At 38.0% G+C, this 21042-nt stretch overlaps 2 protein-coding genes and 2 pseudogenes across 2 annotated transcripts; 3 read left to right on the top strand and 1 right to left on the bottom strand.

Annotated features, from left to right (window-relative positions):
* Positions 1-2683: 2683 nt before the first annotated feature.
* On the top strand, positions 2684-5544 carry LOC143570823 (putative glucose-6-phosphate 1-epimerase). Its single transcript, XM_077056368.1, has 8 exons — positions 2684-2770; positions 3778-3852; positions 3991-4047; positions 4128-4285; positions 4373-4504; positions 4713-4815; positions 4891-4990; positions 5085-5544. Exons 1-8 carry the CDS (start codon positions 2684-2686, stop codon positions 5300-5302), a joined length of 930 nt encoding a protein of 309 aa, XP_076912483.1. The 3' UTR covers positions 5303-5544.
* Positions 5545-5696: 152 nt separating this feature from the next.
* Positions 5697-7352, bottom strand: LOC143570824 (chalcone isomerase-like protein 1). Its single transcript, XM_077056369.1, has 4 exons — positions 7142-7352; positions 6774-7011; positions 6033-6124; positions 5697-5830 (listed from the first exon to the last, which is right to left on the bottom strand). The coding sequence occupies exons 1-4, from the start codon at positions 7350-7352 to the stop codon at positions 5697-5699; spliced, it is 675 nt and encodes a 224-aa protein (XP_076912484.1).
* Positions 7353-12458: 5106 nt separating this feature from the next.
* LOC143570843 (UDP-glycosyltransferase 71E1 pseudogene) lies at positions 12459-13884 on the top strand (annotated as a pseudogene).
* A 995-nt stretch (positions 13885-14879) lies between these two features.
* Positions 14880-15865, top strand: LOC143570844 (UDP-glycosyltransferase 71E1 pseudogene; annotated as a pseudogene).
* The last annotated feature ends 5177 nt before the right edge of the window (positions 15866-21042 follow it).

The following is a 21042-nucleotide window of genomic DNA, read 5'->3' on the forward strand; positions in this document are numbered from 1 at the left end:
TAATAGATGTATAAGAGGGAAAGGGGCACTAGTGTGGGTAAGGTTTATGGGTAGTTTACCATATGGCAAACCCACCCCTAACTATGTGGATAGTTTGCCAAATTACAATTTGTGGCAAAGGTTTACCATGTGTTTATATGAATGTTGGAGATTTTTGAAGAAATTAAAACACCCATTAATAATCAATTATTACATATAAATACCATTAACTATTCACCATTTTTATTCACTCACACATTTCATCATTTTTATTCATTCAACCTTCACCATTTCTATCACTCAAACCCCTAATGGCAAATTTCTCAAACGATGATCTCGATATATTCATACCTCTGAACGATTCTGATAACTATTCTTTTCAAATGATAGTAGCATACACTTTTTCAAAGATCTCATCGAGCAAGCCGAAGAGGAAGACACGACAACTTCATTGCGCATTTCTAAAAAAATCGTTCAACGTGATCGTGAAAAAGGTAACGAAGTTCTTATGAATGATTATTTTGTGGACGAACCAAAATACAATGATGATGTTTTCCGTTACCGGTTTCGTATGTCGAAACAGCTATTCTTAAAAATTGTTAGTGATGTGGAAGCACAATATCCATGGTTTCAAGTGGGATATGACGGGAGGATGAAAAAAAGTTTTACGGTAATACAAAAAGTCACGTCCGCCGTGAAACAACTTGCAACAAGTAATACTCCTGATGAGGGCGACGAGTATTTATGTATGTCCGAAAGGACTTCTCGAGAATGCCTACAATTTTTCTGCAACGCCGTGACTAAAATATATGGTGATGAGTTCTTGTGTAGGCCGACAAGCCACGATGTAGCGAACTTGTACAAGGTGCATTCAACGATTTTTATGTAATATTTTTTTGTTTTTGATCGTCATATTTTATTTTTCCAGTTTTCAATTATGTAAAATTTTTAATTGGAAAAATGGTTTTTATTGGTCCAAACTTTTTCATTTTTGCCGGCGCTGGCCCCAACTTTCATTTTGGCTAGCAACGGTCCCAACTTCAACATTCGTTGCTTCCACCAGTCCGCGACTGACGGAGCACTAACTCCGTTATGTTTTTGCTTACGTGTCAATCCGAGTTATCAAAAACATATTAAGGCAGCCACCGTGGATTATTGGTTTAGGAAAAATGGTTTTTATTGGTCCCAACTTTTTCATTTTTGCCGGCGCTGGTCCCAACTTTCATTTTGGCTGGCAACAGTCCCAACTTCAACATTCGTTGCTTCCACCAGTCCGCGACTAACGGAGCACTAACTCCGTTATGTTTTTGCTTACGTGTCAATCTGAGTTGTCAAAAACATATTACGTGGCAGCCACCGTGGATTATTGGTTTATTACGTGGCAGCCACCAGAATCCTAACTCTTCAATGCTCACTCAAAACCACCGGATCCACCCTCTCCGTCTTCGCTTCCGGCGAACCCCTCGCTGTCGCCGACCAAACTCCCGCCGTCCTCCTCCCACCCCTTCCTCCACCTCCACCAAACCCCCTTCACACACAAACACCACTGAGTCGCCACACAACACATAGAGAAAGAGAGAATGACGAAGTTCGATCCATGGCCCGTATTCTTCAAGCGAGAGTTCAACCGGAACTGGCCGTTCCTCGTTGGATTCGCCATCACCGGCACCATCATCACCAAATTCTTCCTTGGTCTTACCGGTACGCATCCAATTCCTCTTCAAATCAGATTCGATTTAAAACAGGTTCATTAATTTAAAACAGGTTCATTGATGGAGGTTAACGGCGGCTGCCGGAACCGATCTGGGTTTTGAGCTAGCAACAGATGGAGACCGGGTCGACGGCGCCGGCGGTGGTGGTGGGGGTTGGTGGCGGTGGAATGAAGGGGGTTTGGTGGAGGTGGAGGAAGGGGTGGGGAGGAGGACGGCGGGAGTTTGGTCGGCGACAGCGAGGGGTTCGTCGGAAGCGAAGACGGAGAGGACGGATCCGGTGGTTTTGAGTGAGCGTTGAAGAGTTAGGGTTCTGGTGGCTGCCACGTAATAAACCAATAATCCACGGTGGCTGCCACGTAATATGTTTTTAACAACTCAGATTGACACGTAAGCAAAAACATAACGGAGTTAGTGCTCCGTCAGTCGCGGACTGGTGGAAGCAACGAATGTTGAAGTTGGGACCGTTGCCAGCCAAAATGAAAGTTGGGACCAACGCCGGCAAAAATGAAAAAGTTGGAACCAATAAAAACCATTTTTCCTTTTTAATTTTAATGAAGTTTTAATTTTAATTACCTTTAATTGCTTTATTTATTTTTAAATTTTAACAAAAAACAAAAAAAGTTTTAGGGTATTTATGGATAGGTGTTTCCAGTAATTTTCAGGTTTATGGGTACTTAAGGATATAAAAAAAATAACGATGTATGATTGGCCGGTGCATGGATAGTACCCAAGGGGTGGCCCTTCCACTCTAATAGTGGGACAAGAATAAGTAAATTTATTTAGTAACTTAACTTTTGTATTTGTGTAAATGGTATTGGATGGAAGAAATTGAAAGGAAATAATAAGAAAAAAAGAAATAAAGAAAGAAAGAAAGAAGAGGTGATTGATTCTTTCTATTTCTGTTTTCACGCTTTTTCTTTCGTAATGCTCTCTGGATTATTATTATTATTATTAATTTAGTCTGAAGAATCATCATATCATCTATCTAATCTATGGCGAGCAATAACAGCAGCAGCATCAAGGAAGGCGATCGATCGCCTAAAATCATATTACATGAGCCTACCGGATCAACCGTCGAGGTCTCTTCCAATCTCAACATATTATGTTTGTTAATCATTTTAATTAGATCAACGAAAATCATCGTTGATTCATGCTCTTAGGGCACACTTCTTTCACATATTCATCATAATTGTCAATTTCATTTCTGGTTGCTAGTATTGGGGGCCAATGCTGAACATGTAATTTTTATATTTATATATAATAATTATAAACTTTGGTGCTGCTATTGGGCCGGGACCATAGTAGTCCTTGGATTTTGTTTGTTTTTTTAGTTCCATAACAGAAACCGAACGAATTCGCGTAGACCGACTGCGTTTTGTTTTAACTTCGGTACCATAACCAATGTGATGGAAATCAGCCGAATTTACGTAGACTCACCGCTTCAACTTCCGGGATCGGCAATGCTCGGATCTTCCCAACGCCCGGGTGTTACCGACTGACGCCGCTCAGTTGATCCTCCTCAAATTTTATACGTTTTTGTTTTATTTTTGGTTTTTAGTTCCAGTATTATAACGAACTTAACCGAAACCGACCGAATAAATATGCATCGACTTACCGCCTCAACGCCCAGGACCGACGAAGTTTGTGTTTATCGTCGCCCGAGTATAACACTACTTTGTTACAAAGATGGAATCGGTCATTCCGTTTTTATCATCATCAATTTATGCTTTCATTAATCTTTTCTTTTATACGGCAATGGAAATTCGGGCTCAATGGCATGTCTCTTCATAGCCCTGTTAATGGCAGCAAGATTTTTATGCTGGAAGTGGGGTTGAACTTTTGACTACAAGAGTCACAAAGTCTTATTCACCAGATGGCATGTTTATATCCGAACAATTGTCATAAGACTGGACTTTAATGTTATTATTACTATAACAGTTAATCTAGGGCATGGGTTTTTTAATATTTGATGCTGCATTTGCTTACCTTTTTAATTTACTTGTTTTTGTTGCATATTTGCTAAAACAACTGTTTGTTAGGATTCTTACAATTTGATTTAATGTATTTTTGTTTGTATACATTTTAGGTGCTCTTGTATGGGGCTCAGGTTATATCGTGGAAGAATGAACGTAGAGAAGAAATACTTTTTATGAGCAACAAGGTAAAGCTGCTGCACTTTTTTGTTACAAATGGTTGAAAGATACAGTTACAGTTCCCCACAGCTTATTGTTTTGCTCGCTTCTATGCAAGATTGTTATATACCACATTATATTGACATGGGGACTTGCTATGTATGCAGGCAGTTTGGAAACCGCCTAAACCTGTAAGAGGTGGCATACCCATTTGTTTTCCACAGGTTTGATTTAAACAACCTTCTTTCATTGCTTTCTTTATCTCGATAATCCACTTATTAACTGTCATATGTGCATATTACAGTTTGCAAATTTCGGTTCACTGGAGCAACATGGATTTGCCAGGAACAGGTTATGGTCGTTAGACGACGATCCTTCTCCTTTGCCTCCAGCTAACAATCAATCAAGTGCAGATCTTATATTGAAATCAACAGAAGAGGATCTGAAAACATGGCCATACAGGTACTTTGTCGTTTGCACATCAACTCAACTATGAAATAATTGTTCAATTTGTTTTTAACTTTTGAACACGATATGGAGCCACTGCAGATTTGAGTTGCGGCTCCGCATTTGTGTCAGTCATGGCAAGCTTACTTTAATCCCTCGTGTGAGAAATTTAGATAACAAGGCCTTCTCATTTACCATTGCGCTGCGTAATTATTTTTCTGTATCTGATGTCAGGTTTGCCTACTTCATCTTGTAATTATTATTATTATTATTATTATTATTATTATTATTATTATTATTATTATTATTATTGTTGTAGTTTGCTTATCAAAAAGTAATCACATCTATCATAGCTGCTATACATTATTAGACTTATCACTCATGTTATTGTTAATGTGATTTATGTGTTTTTTTCTAAAAGATTGGAAATATAATTTTGCAGTGAAGTGCGCGTTGAGGGCTTAGAGACACTGGACTATTTTGATAATCTGTCCAAGAGAGAAAGGTACACAGAGCAGGCAGATGCCATAACTTTCGATGGTGAGGTAAGATATGGTTTTATTTAACCTCCAAATGTATTACATTCTGTATATAAAGCTCTGATAGTTAATCTTTATTAGATTGACCGTGTGTATCTAAGTACACCTACGAAGATTGCCATAATTGACCATGAGAAGAAGAGAACAATTGTCTTACGCAAAGAAGGCATGGTGGATGCAGGTATCTTTTCCTATCTTCACTTTTGAAATTGATTTTTTCAACATATATTGTTTATTAAGTATTAACTATTTTAACTGTCATGTGCTAATTGCAGTTTTGTGGAATCCTTGGGACAAAAAGGCGAAATCGATTCCTGATTTGGGTGATGAAGACTATAAAACCATGTTATGCCTTGATGCTGCAGCTGTTGAAAACCCAATCAACTTAAAACCGTGTGAAGAATGGAAAGGTTGTCAAGAGCTGTCGATAGTTTCCTCAAGTTATTTCAGTGGGCAGTTGGACCCACAGAAGGTTATTAACAGCTTCCGTTAATATTCCAGGTTTCTCACTTGATCTGCAATATTAATGTTGCTGCTGCCTGCTGCTTATTACATTGATTTGCTGTTTAGGATTCTTTAGAATATTTGCAAAAGAATCTCCATGTTACATATAACCATATTATTCAAGTTGATCAGTGAGAATGTTATGCTTAGCTATGATCTGATCCACCAAATACGCCTGGTATAATTAGATCAACTAATAGCCTCTCTTTTATAGTTATGAACCACTGTTATCAGTTTCTTGAGCAACACATATATACACAAACTCGCACACTATATGTATCTATTAAGTCTTTTTGTTTGATATTGTTTTGCATTATGAAAATACCGCAACAATCTCATAAACGCATTTTTGCAATAATGTTGAAAACTGCTTAGAGTAACGTTTAGATAAGTGAAAGCAGGGACATCCCAAATTTTTCTTTGGCGTCCTTGTCTAACGGGTCGTCTCCCAGATACAAATAGACACAGGCCCTGCAGAGCAGTTCACTTTCAAATTTGTTTACCACCTTGCCATGCACTGCACCATAAAAAACACATTCTAATCAAAATGTTCTACACCTACATATACATAATAGACTTGCTATTATTTTGGGTAACGGGTCAAAGCATAAGTGGGGCAGTTCAGTTAACCCGTACGCATTTACTGTTCAGTTTTAAGTTATGTGGACTGAAACAATATTTGACCCGATTGACCATTTGAAATAAAATGCAAAACATACCTTTTGTTTCTAGAACGTATCCCGGTAGGCATGTGATCTCAATTTCAGAACCAAGAGTTAGCTTGATGCCATCTTTTGTTTCCCCCATAATCCTTCATAACCAAAAACAAGAGTTAGCTTGATATCATCTTGGCTCAGCAAGGGCTGTTCATGAGTCGAGCCAGGGTGGTTTCGAGCTCGGGCTCGAAATTAAATGAGGCGACTTAGCTAGGCTCTAGCTCGATTTTGAAGTTAAACGAGCTTAAGATCGAGCCAACAAGCCGAGCCCTGACTCGAGCCTAGCTGCCTTGGGTTACAAAAATGATCCAAATAAGCTCAGATTTTTTGAACTTTTATCGAGCGAGCCACGAGCCCGAGCTTCGAGCCTCGAGCTTTTTGAACTTTTATCGAGCGAGCTTCGAGCGAGCCAAAAGGATAACCTTGGTTTGGTTCATACAGACATATAGTTAAGAATATCCTGGCTTGGCTCAATTGAGCTTGATGTATGTAGTCGTAGAGTAAAACCTTTGAGCCACGTTAGGTGGCTCACCTAGGCTTTGCCCAGTTAGGCTTGGCTCATTAAGGTTCACCAAGCTGCTTGGTTTGTGCCATAATAGTCCGAGCAGCTTGGTGAACCTTAACGAGCCTCCCCTAACTGGGCAAATCCTAGGCGAGCCACCTAACGTGGCTATAGGCTTGATTTTAGCTCAGCTAGTTGGCGATACCGACCACACTTGATGGAAATCATGGTTGGTTAGTTACCTCTTCGTGAGGTCACTTTTTTCACCGCCAAGCTTCTTAACCGCTGCTCCTACGGTTTCATTAAAGTTGTTCCTCACCATGCTTGTAGTAAGATTTGGGAACACAATCACTATCTTCACTGTGATCCCCACTGGATAATCAATCACAATACTATACATATCTTTTGTAGCCTTCGCTTCGGCTTTCACCATCTTTGACTTCAAAACGTGCATCAATATTTCGTTATCGGCATATATCCCTGCCAAAAACACGTTATAAGAAGTGGTCCATACAAGATTGGTAGTCAGATACTCGGATGCATTTTTTGGGTTGTTCAAAACAACCCAGCAAATGCATCCGACTACCATACAATGCAAACAGTCAACTACCAAAGCTATAGATTTTGATTGAAAACCCGAGCAAGTTTTTCTTCCGTACACCAACAGCTTTCAACTCCTTTCCATCGCTTAGCTCAAGTGGAAACGAAATACCCGTTTTACGTTCGACTTCTACCGCGATCGTTTTCTCATTGTTGGTTTCTCCATTTTCAGTTGCTTTGGTTTCTTGGTTTCCGGTTGTCAACAGGGTGTCCGAGTTCATGTTCGAGATCGGTTTAAGGAAATGGTGATATGCTTTCTCTTATATAAAAGCAGTCTTAAATGAGTTGGTTTTTGTGACGGCAACTAAAAGCCGTTTAAGTGGTTGGATTTCGTTTTCGAAGTATATTGTAGTTAATGTTTGTACAACTCTAGATGCTGAATGTACAACAGACAAATGTGGGCATCGGATGCGTGATATTTGAAAACAATAAACAATGACATCGGTGTGATTTGCATTCGTAATTATGAGAAAGTATGCGTGGTTTAAGTACCGTGTGAATCATCCTGTAATAACAAATTATATAAATATTGAACAAAAGGATCTAATCATCCCGTAATGCAAAAATAAAAGAACAAAACCTTTTTTGTTAACTAATTTTGATAAATGATATGAATCAAACCCCTCTCGTTTTTTGTCATACTTCTAATTATTCAAATAAATACCCTCTTAAATATGTAATTTTATTATTAAGATTGTATTAAGTAGGGGTGGCAAATGTGACCCATGGGTTGAATGAGTTGTAATAAAATATATATAATGGTTCAGAATGGGTCAAGCTAAAAAACGAAAATGATTGAAACGGGTCAAAACGGGTTGACATTTCTTGATTTTTTTTAATGAAACGAGAAAAACAAAGGAAACTTTTTAGTTTTTTTTATGAGTTAATGGCCATTTTCGTCCCTATGGTTTGCTACTTTCGCCACTTCAGTCCAAAATTTTTAATTTTGTCAATTTAGTCCTCATAGTTTTAAATTTTAGCCAATTATGTCCCATCCGTCTAACGGCATCCAGCTATGCCGTTAGTTTAAGGGTATTTTTGTCTTTCTCATTTTAATTTTGAGTTAATGGTCATTTTAGTCCCTGTGGTTTGATATCTTTGCCAATTCAGTCCAAAGTTTGAAAATTTGTCAATTTAATGTTCGGTTTAATTCAGTTTTTTTTTATTTTTTATGTTTTTTGTTTATAACCCTAAAGAGCATAATTCAAGCCCAAAACCATCGAGCAACCTCAAATACTGGTATGCATTTACTCTGTTGACAACAGTAATCACCCCCCCTTATATTTAGTTTCTAGACATTTCCTAAAATCTTTTCCATGGTGGAATTCAATAGTAAAGTGGTCAAGGTAATTCCCTGAAATCGAATTATACACAAAAAACTAAAAATTGTTTTGTTGATTAATGTATAATAGTTGATTACGACCCAGATTTTCGTTATGATATGTTAATCTCTAAACCCTAAATATTATGCATTAATCAAAGAAACGATTTTTAGTTTTTTCCGTACAATTCGGTTTCACGGAATTGCTTTGACCACTTTACCATTGAATTCCACCATGGGGGAGAGTTTAGGAACCGTCTAAAAACTAAATACGAGAGGAGGGAGTATGATTACTGCTGTCGACAGAGTAAATGCAGACTTGTTTTGGGCTTGGATAATGCTCTCTAGGGTTATAGAAAAAAACTGACTTAAATTGACAAAATTTCAAACTTTGGACTGAATTGGCAAAAGTATCAAACCACAGGGACGAAAATGACCAATAACTCAAAATAAAAAGGAGAAAGACAAAAATACCCTTAAACTAACGGCATAGCTGGATGGCGTTAGACGGATAGGATGTAATTGGCTAATATTTAAAACTATGAGGACTAAATTGACAAAAATACAAATTTTGGACTGAAGTGACGAAAGTAGCAAACCTCAGGGACGAAAATGGCCATTAACTCTTTTTTTATTTTTTTAGTTTTTGATTTATATTTCGAGTTATAATTTTTTTCTGAATTTTTTAATGAGGGATTTTTAAAATGGGTCAAAATAGGTTGAGATTTCAGAAACCCCTCACTAAAATATTCAAAAAAAATAATTAAAAATTATAACTCAAAATATAAATCAAAAACTAAAAAGGTAAAAAAAAATAAAAAGTTCCTCCGTTTTTCTCGTTTCATAAAAAAACCCAAGAAACGTCAACCCGTTTTGACATGTTTCAATCATTTTCTTTTTTTTAGCTTGACCTATTCTGACTCATTATATATATTTTATTACAACTCATTCAACTCATGGGTCACATTTGCCACCCCTAGTATTAAGGTTATTAAATGTCACTGGAGTACAGTAGAAACTCTATAAAATAATACACTTGGGACCACCAAAATTTATTAATTAAAAGAGTTATTAATTAATCGATAAATTAATAATTATCAATTTATATATTAATTAATATTTCATTAATTTATAGTAGAATGTTCTGACTCACCCAGAAAAAAATATAGTTGCACAGTTGTTGACTGATGAAGAAATTATTGAAAGCGTTATTGGAATTAATAAAGATGATATCGATGAAGAAGATGATGAAAGTTCTACAATGGAGCCCCTTTCGCGAAACGAAGCTATTAAAGCGGCAATCACATTGAACAATTTCTTGTTGAGCTATGAGAAAACAACACCAGAAGTTCTTACCATGCTAAGGAAAATTAGAGACGAGATTCAAGGGGAAATTGATTTCAACAAAAAACAAAAGACAATTGAGTCATTTTTCAAGAAACTTTCATAAATCATTCATGTAATATGCTATATATAAGGAATTATTAATTTATATTTTATATGGGGTCTAAAGAAATTATCAAAAATGTATTATCTTATAATTTTAGCGAATTATTAATTTAGCACCCTATCCCCGAGTCAGGACTGGCAAAAAATATTATCTTAGAGAGTTTATTAAATAATCGAGTATTAATTTATCGAGTTTATACTGTAATAATCAGCATCGTTGGCTCGAATCAGCTTGGGACCAAAACTGAGTTTGATAGGTTCCTGTCATATGAATTCGCATCCGAACACTCCTAAGTCCTAATAAAAGTTGGTATTTTTACAACTATTTTTGGGTCAATGGCTTTTTTTTTTGGTGGGGTGCCGGGGGGGGGGGGGGGGGGGGGGGGGGGGGGGGCTACCTTCGGGTTTGGCACGAATCATCCCAAAACCGATTTGCTAGGATACCTAGAACTTAGGACCGCACCGATTGAAGGTAAGTCGGTCCACGCCAATTCATTGGTTTTCTCGGGCTAGCCATAGAGGTGCTCACTTCTCATAATCTTTCTCATAACACATGCAGCAAGATTTAAATATGCTTGACAAGACATGTGTCGAGTTGGGCGTTCAGTCATAATGGGTTCAGGTCAAAATGGGTTCACATAAGATCTTTCAACGGTCTATGGTTGCAAAATTATGCTCAATTTGACCACTTTCACCCCTTAATCCAATCTTCTTACGGTTTGAGTTCCTGGGAGTTGATCCATTCGTTGTTGCTTATTCATCTGAGTATCAATATTTGTTTTTATAGTTCGTTCTTTTATTAGTTTTCGAAACACCATTCATAAGTTAAAACTACCTAGGGTTTCCAAAGTTGAAACCTCTTGAGTAGTTATTGAACTTAGCTTGCGTATGCAATATCTCTGAACATGTCTTATGGAGATAGACTTTATTTTTTTAACCTTTTTTTTAATAAAATGTCAATATCATGAAAAAGAAAAAAAAACGAGGAATAACTTGCAAGCCACAAGAAGCCGAAATATTCCAGAAAAAAGAAAGGAAACAATGACAACATCAAACAACCAACTAAAACTAAATCGGAAAGTTAACAAAGTTGAACCGAAGACATTTGTGTGAAGCGATCGAGTGATCAACCGTCTTCTAAATTGTTTGATATCAAAGTCCCTACTTTTAGAATTGATATTTCATTTCTAACTTAAATTAAAACACGTATGTATTATATTGTTGTGGAGAGTTCAAACTAAGCTATACTTTATTAATTACTTATGTCACATGTAACATGGTTAATTATTTGCGTTCAAGTATAATATAAAAACCAATGTTGTAAAAGAATGTTTACAAGGCCGTATACTCCCCGAGTATTCGCTATAAGGTATGTCGTCGAGGAGAGTTTCTTTAACTCCGCATAGTTACTAAAAATCGATCAAAGGTGGTCAACCTAAGTCAGATTCGCATCTAGTCGGTGAATTTGCGCCGATTTTAAATAAAAGATAATTCGTATTTCTATAATATTAAAGAACAAATATCATTTTTTCAATTAATGATTAGCAATTTTTATAATAATTTATTATTTAAAAATGTATTTCTCTTATTTATATTGTTATTCGTCTATTTTGTTATAAATATTAGTAAACTTATGATATTTGACATATATATAATATCCAAAAATTATTTTTCTTTATATTTATCATGTCCGAGTACTCTCCGAATATTCCGAGTACACCCAACTCTCCAGTCAGACGCATAGGATCCGCCTAACGACTTTTACAACCTTGATAAAAACTAAGTATAACAGAAAAACTGTATCTTCAAACAAAATGAAAAGTGATGGGAGTTTGTTTTGGTGTAAAAGGGGAGCTTAATTGTTTCATTAAAACATAAATGGATTTATATGAAAGAAAATACTCAAAATATTTATTTTTATCGTTTCTTTTTAACTCTAGTAATGGTTTTGAAAAATACTTAAAATAGTCACTCTAAAACCGTCATCCGATAAAATTTTTAATGGATTCGAAGAAATTCATTAAAGAATTCGTTAACCTGTAAATCTCGTCACATGTCAATGTATTAATGAATCCGAAAGAATTCGTTAAAAAAAAAGTCGGATCTAACAGAATTTTTAGTGGATCCATTAAAATTTCCGACGGAAGTTTTCATCTCCCACCTCTCAAGTTCCGTCGGATCCTTTAAAATTTCCATCGGATCCAACAGTTCTTTAATGAATTCCATCGGAGCCATTAATACGTAAACATGCATCGACATTTTACAGATCAACGATATTCCGTCGACAGTTGACGAAAATCAGTTACGAAAGAACGACTATTTTAGGGATTTTCTCTTTATATAAACAAAAATACAAAACCCACTTATACCCATTAATTCTACAAATTAATATCACACTTGTTTCGTTTTCATTTTCAACAAGTCAACTAATCCATTAATGCCTTTGCATGTCCATTCTGATTTTAACATTGATCAAAGCCACATTAACTCACTCTACAAATACACATACATACAAATAAGAACATGCCTAGTGGTTCAAGCCCGAGAATTCATTACAATGACCACCTCAGAGCTTGTTTTCATCCCATCTCCCCAAGGTCCACACCTGCCTCACTTCATAGAGCTTGCAAAGGTTCTACTCCAGCGCGATCAACGGCTCTCGGATCAGATTACAACATGTCATCTACCGATCCACGTCTCCGCTTCGCCCACATACCGTGCGATGACGCCACTATGGCTCTCATCACGCCCCGAACCTTCACATGGGACATCCTCCAACACCATATACATCGTATTTGAGACATTGTCCGCGGCATCATAGCCGAGTCTGACTCCATTCGACTTGCTGGTTTTGTTGCTGAAATGCATTGCATTGATATAATTGATGTTGCCAAGGAATTTGGTGTGGCAACATACACTTATGTGTCATCACCCGCAGCCATGCTTGGGGTCATGTTTACCTTCTGGACAAACTACAAATTGAGGGCTATGATGGTTTAATGCGGTTGGAAAACTCGGATGGACCGTTGACTGTTCCGGGGTTGGTCAAACCTGTTCCGGTTAAGGTCTTACCCGATATAGCGTTTCGTAAGGAAGGTTGGGCAAAAATGTATCTCGACCTTGCGAAAAAGTACCCCGAGTCGAATGGGGTAATAGTGAATACATTTCATGATCTTGAGAGCTATGGATTGGAGTCCCTTCACAGCAGCATCGGCCCACCGGTGTTTCAGGTTGGGCCGATACTAAACTTAGTGAAGAAGAAGGACAAGGACGATGACGAGGACAAGGACAAGGACGAGGAGATAATTATGAGGTGGCTAAACGAGCAACCGGAGGGCTCGGTTGTGTTCTTATGCTTTGGAACAATGGGAACGCTTAACGAGAAGCAAGTGAAGGAGATGGCGGTGGGCATTGAGCGGAGTGCCCACAGGTTTCTGTGGGCACTGCGTCGTCCACCACCAGAAGGAAAGATGGAGTATCCGAAACCATATGAAAACTTGGAAGGGGTCCTTCCAGAGGGCTTCCTTGACAGCACATCGAGTGTGGGGAAAGTCATCGGGTGGGCCCCACAAATGTCAGTGTTGTCCCACCCATCGGTTGGTGGGTTTGTGTCACACTGTGGATGGAACTCGACGTTGGAGAGTATATGGTGCGGGGTGCCGATGGCAACATGGCCTGTTTACTTGAAAGAACAGGTGAATGCTTTTCTACTAGGGGTGGAACTGGGATTGGCGGCGGAGATTAAGATGCGGGACACGAGTACATGAATTGTGACGGCGAAAGAGGTTGAAGAGGGGATTAGGAAGCTGATGAGTGATGTCGAGATGAGAAAGAAGGTGAAGGACATGAAAGAGAAGTGTGGAGCTGCAGTTGTTAAGGGTGGATCTTCTTATGCGTCTGTTGGAAACTTAATCGATCCTTGTGTGTTTTTAATAAATGTTTGGGTTTTGAGTTTGCTACTAAGTTTTTTTTTTCTAAAATAAGATGAACGTTTATTGATGATTTAGAAGGCGATTGTGAGGGCTGAAAATCGAATAAATTAATGACGTTGCCCCGTTGATACTTAACGTGTGAATAGATTGTGTTCTAAATTGTTCCATATCAAAGCCACTACTTTCTAAATATATATTTCACTTCTTAAACTTAATTTTGAACACGTATTAAACTTTTATGAAGCTTCGAATTATGCAGTCGATATCGCCTATATATCACCGATATACTATAATACCAGTGATATATCGGTTATCGATAATATCAGTTAGTATTGGTTAGAATATCGGTATCGATAACATCAGTGATACTAACCGATATTTGACAGATATTTAATTGATATATCACTGATATTTCTGACATCAATGTTTTAAGTCTTAATTATCAACTTTTAGTGTTTAATCTTAGTTTTTTAAGTCTTAATCAATTCTTACTTGCTATGATGATCAATTGTTACTTGCTATGATTGTTAGTGTCTTGCAAGTTGCAAAAGGTGAGACTATACTGAATTATTAGTGTTATATTACTATATGTATATATGAATTTTACATGATATCAAAATTACCGATCGATATCTCACTTCGATAACCGATATCTGAGATATCGGTCCTTAACCGATATCCAGTATTTTTTCGTGTTAGGCTCCGATGAGTTCAAAGCTATACAAGAAGTCAAACAACTAATGCCCACCAGTGCATGCGACTGTCAACTAATTAATACCCACCACAAGTGCATGCATATGATATTCTGACTCTTATCTCCTCTACAAATACATGCATATAACAAACAAAATTGGTGCACTCCAAACACAAAAACAAAATACAATGACCACCTCAGAGCTTGTTTTCATCCCGTCTACCAAACTTCTTGACCTGCCTAAAACCGTAGACCTCGCAAAGCTTCTCCTCCACCGCGATCAACGCCTTTCGGCAACAATCATTATAACACAACTCCCCGGCCTCATCTTTTCAACTAAAATACGACAACACATTTCGCAACGTCCGCAGCGATGCTTGGGCTCATGTTTTACCTTCTGGACAAACGAGAGAATGAGGGCTATGATGGTTTAATGCGGTTGGAAAACTCGGATGGATCGTTGACCGTTCGGGGTTTAGTCAACCCTGTCCCGGTTAAGGTCTTACCCATTGTAGTGTTCGATAGGGAAAGTGGGTCAGTGTGTCTCGATATGGTGAAAAGACACCGTGAGTCGGATGGTATAATACTAAATACATTTCATGAACTGGAAAGCTATGGATTAGAGTCCCTTAATTTGATGAAGAGCTACGGAAAGGTGTTTCCGGTTGGGCCGATACTAAACTTAGAGAAGAAGAAGGACGAGGACGAGGAGGAGATAATTATGAGGTGGCTAAACGAGCAACCGGAGAGCTCAGTTGTGTTCTTATGCTTTGGAACCGTGGGAACACTTAACGAGAAGCATGTGAAGGAGGTGGCGGTGGAGTGCCCACAGAAACCTGTGGGCACTGCGTCGTCCACCACCAAAAGGAACGATGGAGTATCTGAAACCATATGAAAATTTGGAAGAGGTCCTTCCCGAGGGCTTCCTACAACGCACATCGAGTGTGGGGAAAGTCATCGGGTGGGCCCTGCAGACTGCGGTGTTGTCCCACCCATCAATTGGTGGGTTTGTGTCACACTGTGGATGGAACTCGACATTGAAGAGTATATGGTGTGGGGTGCCTATGGCAACATGGCCATTATTCTCAAAAGAAATGATAAATGCTTTTCTGCTCCGAGTGGAACTGGGATTGGCGGCGGAGATTAAGATGCAGGACACGAGCACACGTACCGCAACGGCGGAAGAGATCAAAAAGGGTATTAGGAAAGCTGATGAGTGATGGTGAGATGAGAAAGAAGGTGAAGGACATGAAAGAGAAGTGTAAGGCTACAACTCTTGAGGGTGGATCTTCTTATGCGTCTTATGGAAACTTAATAGATCATCTACTCAAAATTTAAGACCATTGTATGCTTTGTTTTTTTTAATAATTGTTTCGGTTTTGCGTTATAAATGTCTACAAAGTTTTGGAATGAGCTATATCTCATCGTGTTAGAAATATTCAAACTATAAACTATGCTAAAAATTTATTTTTTATATTTGTTAAGGATTAAAAAAATCAACTCCAATTGAATTTATTAGCTTTGACATGTTTGTGATAACATCGTCTGGTTTTGGGTTTAGATTGGGGAGATATAGAATTAATGCTATTTGGAAAGGGATATATGTAAATAGTTGTTTAATTAGTTTATTAAGGGTAAAATAATCCTTTAATTAGTTAATTGTAATGAAATAGATAAATATGTAATACATGTGGTTTAGGTAGTGAACATGCTCTGTGTGTACTTTGCAGTAGTCTTTTTATTCCACAACTGTTATTTATGCATATGTTTATTGTCGCATAATCAGGTTGTTTTACAATTGTCGCTGCTGCTGATATCAGCTTCTGGGAATACAGGAGAATTAAGGGGATTTAGTTAAACAAAAGGAGAATGCATAGAAACAAAACTTATGTCTCATGTGAACATGCTTTCTTTATATTTTTCAAAGGGAATAGTGTACAACATTAATGCATCAACAACTAAAATCGACATATTAGGCTTTTAGACACTTGTACATGGTCTTCCTCTTTGTGTTCAATTGATATACTTTGCCTTCTACAGTTAGAAATATGTTGCTGGAGTTTTGTTGCCTAAATCAATTGTCAAGTTGGAACGTTATATCATGGGAGAGATGAGTAAATAACTTCTCATATGTTCCATTATATGCTATATGGAACAGATTGTTGGGCCATCAAGAAGGCACAAGTGCGGAAGATGGAGGTAGCAGAAATGAGAATGCTACGTTGGATGTGTGGGCACACAAGGCTAGACCGAATAAGAAACGTTGTGTTTCGCGAGAGATTAGGGGTGACGAACATAGCAGACAAGATAAGAGAGTGGAGATTGAGATGGTTTGGACATGTAAAGAGAAGACAGACGACGAATCCTGTTAGATCCGTAGAAAACATTACTATAGAGGGGAGAAGGGGTAGAGGACGACCTAAATTGACTTGGGATGAGAGGATTAGGCATGATTTGATAGACCTAAACCTCTCCGAGGACATGGTTGAGGATAGGAATTCGTGGAGAAGTAGAATTAAAGTTAAGGATTTTTAGAGAGAATTGAATAACTTAGGGCTTAGACTTAACTTATTTAGGTCACATACCATAATGGTATTTCCCTTACATATATTATTATTATTATTATTATTATTATTAGCTTTTATATTGCTGTTAAACTGTGACCTTATTATTAATATTATTATAATTAGTAGTAGTTTTTATATAACGGTTAAACTTTGATTTCCTTTATTTTGCTTCATACACATGTACTTAGAGCCGAGGGTCTCTCTGGAAGCCACCTCTTTATTCCTTTGGATAGAGGTACGGTGTGCCTACATCCCACCCTCCCCAGACCCTACCTATAGCTTTGCTGTCGGTGGGATTTTACTGGGTATGATTGATTGATTGATTGATTGATGTTCCATTATATGCTATATATAATTAAGAACTTTGGTGCCGCAAGTGGCCTATTGGACAACTTGGCGGCACCAGATTGGTCGGTGAAGTTTTTTTTATTTTTTTAATTTAGTTACCATAATAAACGTAATGGAAACTAATCAAATGTCAATTTTTTTTCCGGTACCATAATAAACCTGAAAGAAGCCGACTGAGTTTGCGCATACTCGCCGACTTATTTAAAGCCCATGGCCGACAACGCTCCATTTTACCAATGCGCAATTTTACCGACCGATCCCCCCCCCCCCAATTGGTCGTTGGTCCATTATAATTTTACGTTTTTTAGTTCCAGTACTGTAATGTACGTAATCAAAACCGATCAAATTCATGTCAAGTTACCGCCTCAATGCTCGGGACCGACAACGCTTGGGTTGTACCACTGCCCAGGTTTGCCAACCAAATAAACATCGTCTTAAATATTTTGTTTTCTTATACGTTAGTGTTTTTATATGTTAATTTGACGAATTAATTTTTTGAGGTTTAACGCTCAAATTTTACCGATGGTGTCTATATCGTAACGAACGCAGCCAGTACTGGCTGACTTCGTGTCGACTCATCATTGTAACGGTCGTGTAAAGGCAGAGGCTGGGAAAGAAGGTATGTTCGTATAGTTGTGATTGACCAGCTTCTTGAGTGAACTTATATTCGAACTTCATGTTTGGTAAGGAAGGTTGGTCCAAGGTGTATCTTTACCTTGTGAAAAGGAACCCTGAGTCCAATGGCGTAAATTTAAGGGTGACAAAACAAATCCATTTGGGTTGTTTTTGGTCAATTTGGATAAGTTTTAAAATTAAGATGGGTCAGAATGGATTAAAAGAATTTTGCAAGAAGGTCAAGATGGGTTGGAAAATGTTAGTGACTTTTGGTTATAGGTTAGAATAGGTTTTGTTTATGGGTTAGAATGGACTAAAACAAGCTTTATCCAATTTTATTTCAAACAAAACCCACGAAACTGAGAAATCGAAACCGAACATATGCCGAAACTAACCAAAATGAAAAAAAGCAAAATGGAGCGAAAAAAATGAAAAAACTGAACCTGAACCGAGACAAAACCGGGTTTTTTTTTTACTGAACAAGGAAAATGGGGGAAACATTTTAGTTATTTTACTTTTTTCGTTTTCGATTTATATTTTGAGTTATTATTTTTTTATTAATTTTTTTGAGGGGTTTTTGACCTCTTTGTATTTTAACCTTTACTTAGTTTAACTTTACCCACCTTGACCCATATCCGTCCTAAACCGAATGAAAACGAGAAATCGAAACCGAACAAAAAGCGAATAGATACCTGAAGAAACACTAACCGGACCCCGGGCAGATTACGGGTAACCTGGGGGTTAGATAGATGTTTCCCACGAGGGGTTAGACCCGGCAAAGATGGTTCTTCTGATAACCTGCAAAACAGACACCGTGAGCTTGTCACTGAGAAGGGGGGGGTTCCTCCTTGTGACCACCCTCCGGCGTGAGAATCAGACTAGATTGCTCTTTAAATATAAATGTATATTAAGAGATTGCTAGAGCAGATATCAGATATAATATGATGATAATGTGATTAGATATGATAAGATGAGATGATCATACCATCTGTGGTATTTATAGCCGAAGGTAGGTTTCCAAGGAGGTGTGGCCTGCTGAATAGTATTCCTGTTCTACCAACTGTGGCCTACGCACGTGCCCTGCTGGTAGTTGGTGGGTAGGCAGCGGCTGATAGTGACCAGGCCTACTGTGTACTATTCCTTTTCCACCAACTGCCGGCTATGCACGTGGTATGACAGGAGTTGGTGAGTAGGCAGCGGCTAATAGTGACATACAGTACAGGAGCATGCTGCTCGCCATACTGTTGTCAATAAGCTGTCGTATCTTTAGTCAGATCTTTTGCCCATACCTCGTCAGGTACAGTACAGAAGATCTTCCCGTATCGTACGGACTGGCTTTTGGGCGGGAGTATTCCCCCTCCCGCCTTTGTGCGGGATTGTTCCCGGCTTTGCTCATTCCTTCAGGTGACACTGAGTGATTGAGAGCTAAGTGCCTTGTGCGTGTAGCCTTGCTGCGCGGGTGGCCTTCCCTGATGGCTTGTATCCGCAGCTGCGGGAACAGGCAGAGTCCTTCACCATTGGGAGGCATTTTTTGCGGGAACAGCTTGCGTACTGCGCGTAAGGACGTCACGTCTCTGAGCATGGCGGGTCCTGCGGATCCAGTTGGTTTCTACGCAGACGTCCCTCTTCAAGGTGAGTCTTGCGGGTCCAACTGGGCTCTGCTGGGACCTACCTCTTCAATACCAAAACAAAAAAAAAAAGCAAAAATGAACCGAAAAAAAACCGAGCCTGAACCGAGACAAAACCGAGATTTTTTTTTTAATAAAACGAGGACAATGGCGAAGACATTTTAGTTATTTTACATTTTGCGTTTTTAATTTAGATTTTGAGTTATTAATTTTTTTAAAAATTTTTGAATATTTTTTTGAGGGGCTTTTGAAACCCTTTGCATTTTAACTTTTACTTGGGTCAAGGTGGATTAACTTTACCCATCTTGACCCATACCCAGCCTAACCCTCTATTTTAAAAATCCATCATGACCCACACCCATCCTGACCCAAGCCCATCCTAACCCATCACCCAAATCCAACCCAACCCACTCATATTGCCACCTCTAGGCGTAATCATAAATACATTTCAAGATACAGAAAGCTATGCACTGGAGTCCCTTTTGATAATGAGAACTTATCAGGTTTTCAGAGGCTTCAAGCTAACTATCAAATTGGGGGGACTTTTAAAAAATAAAATTCATATAAACCTTCCTCCTTCACGCGGTACTGGACCGTCGATATAAACTAAAAAGTTTATAGTTAGACGGAATTAATGTATTTTTGAATTATATCTTATGTTTGTAAAAAAAATATATGTTTACATAAAATTTACCTTTTAGTTTGATTTGATGCAAATTATTTAAAAGATATTCATAATCAAAAGCGAAAGAAAATTCTAGGGGTCCTTATTTAAATTTCAGTATTATAAGACCCTACTCATCATTGTGTTTGAGACCGGCAATAAAATCTTTTTGTAGAACAAGCGTAGAATTACTAATTGAAGAACTTTTATTTTGTATATAAATAGCTACCAAGTTATGTATAGAGCAACTGTCGTGTTTTATATATAAAATCCATAATGTATTTTAAAAATAAGTGTGATTTATATATAATACAAATCCAATGTGTGTGTACATATGTAACAACTTCAGATGAAATACGTGAACAAATGGATTTTGTATAATAAATGAAGAAACACTAAGTGACCCCGGGCAGATTACGGATAATCTGGGGGTTAAGTAGATGTTTCCCACGAGGGTTAGGTCCGGCAAGATGGTTATTCTTCTGATGACCTGCAAAACAGACACCGTGAGCTCGTCACTGAGAAGGGGGGGTACCTCCTTGTGACCACCATCCGGCGTGAGAATCAGACTAGATTGCTCTTGAATATAAGTGTATATTAAGAGAAATAGCTAGAGAGAAGATGATGATACCGTTCCAAGGTGTTGGAGTATTTATAGCCGAAGGTAGGTGTCCAAGAAGGTACAGCCGGCTG

The sequence above is a fragment of the Bidens hawaiensis genome, unplaced genomic scaffold (assembly GCF_021521415.1).
Source record: "Bidens hawaiensis isolate Kalapana, Puna unplaced genomic scaffold, B.hawaiensis_p1.1 tig00025093_1, whole genome shotgun sequence".
Lineage (NCBI taxonomy): Eukaryota > Viridiplantae > Streptophyta > Magnoliopsida > Asterales > Asteraceae > Bidens > Bidens hawaiensis.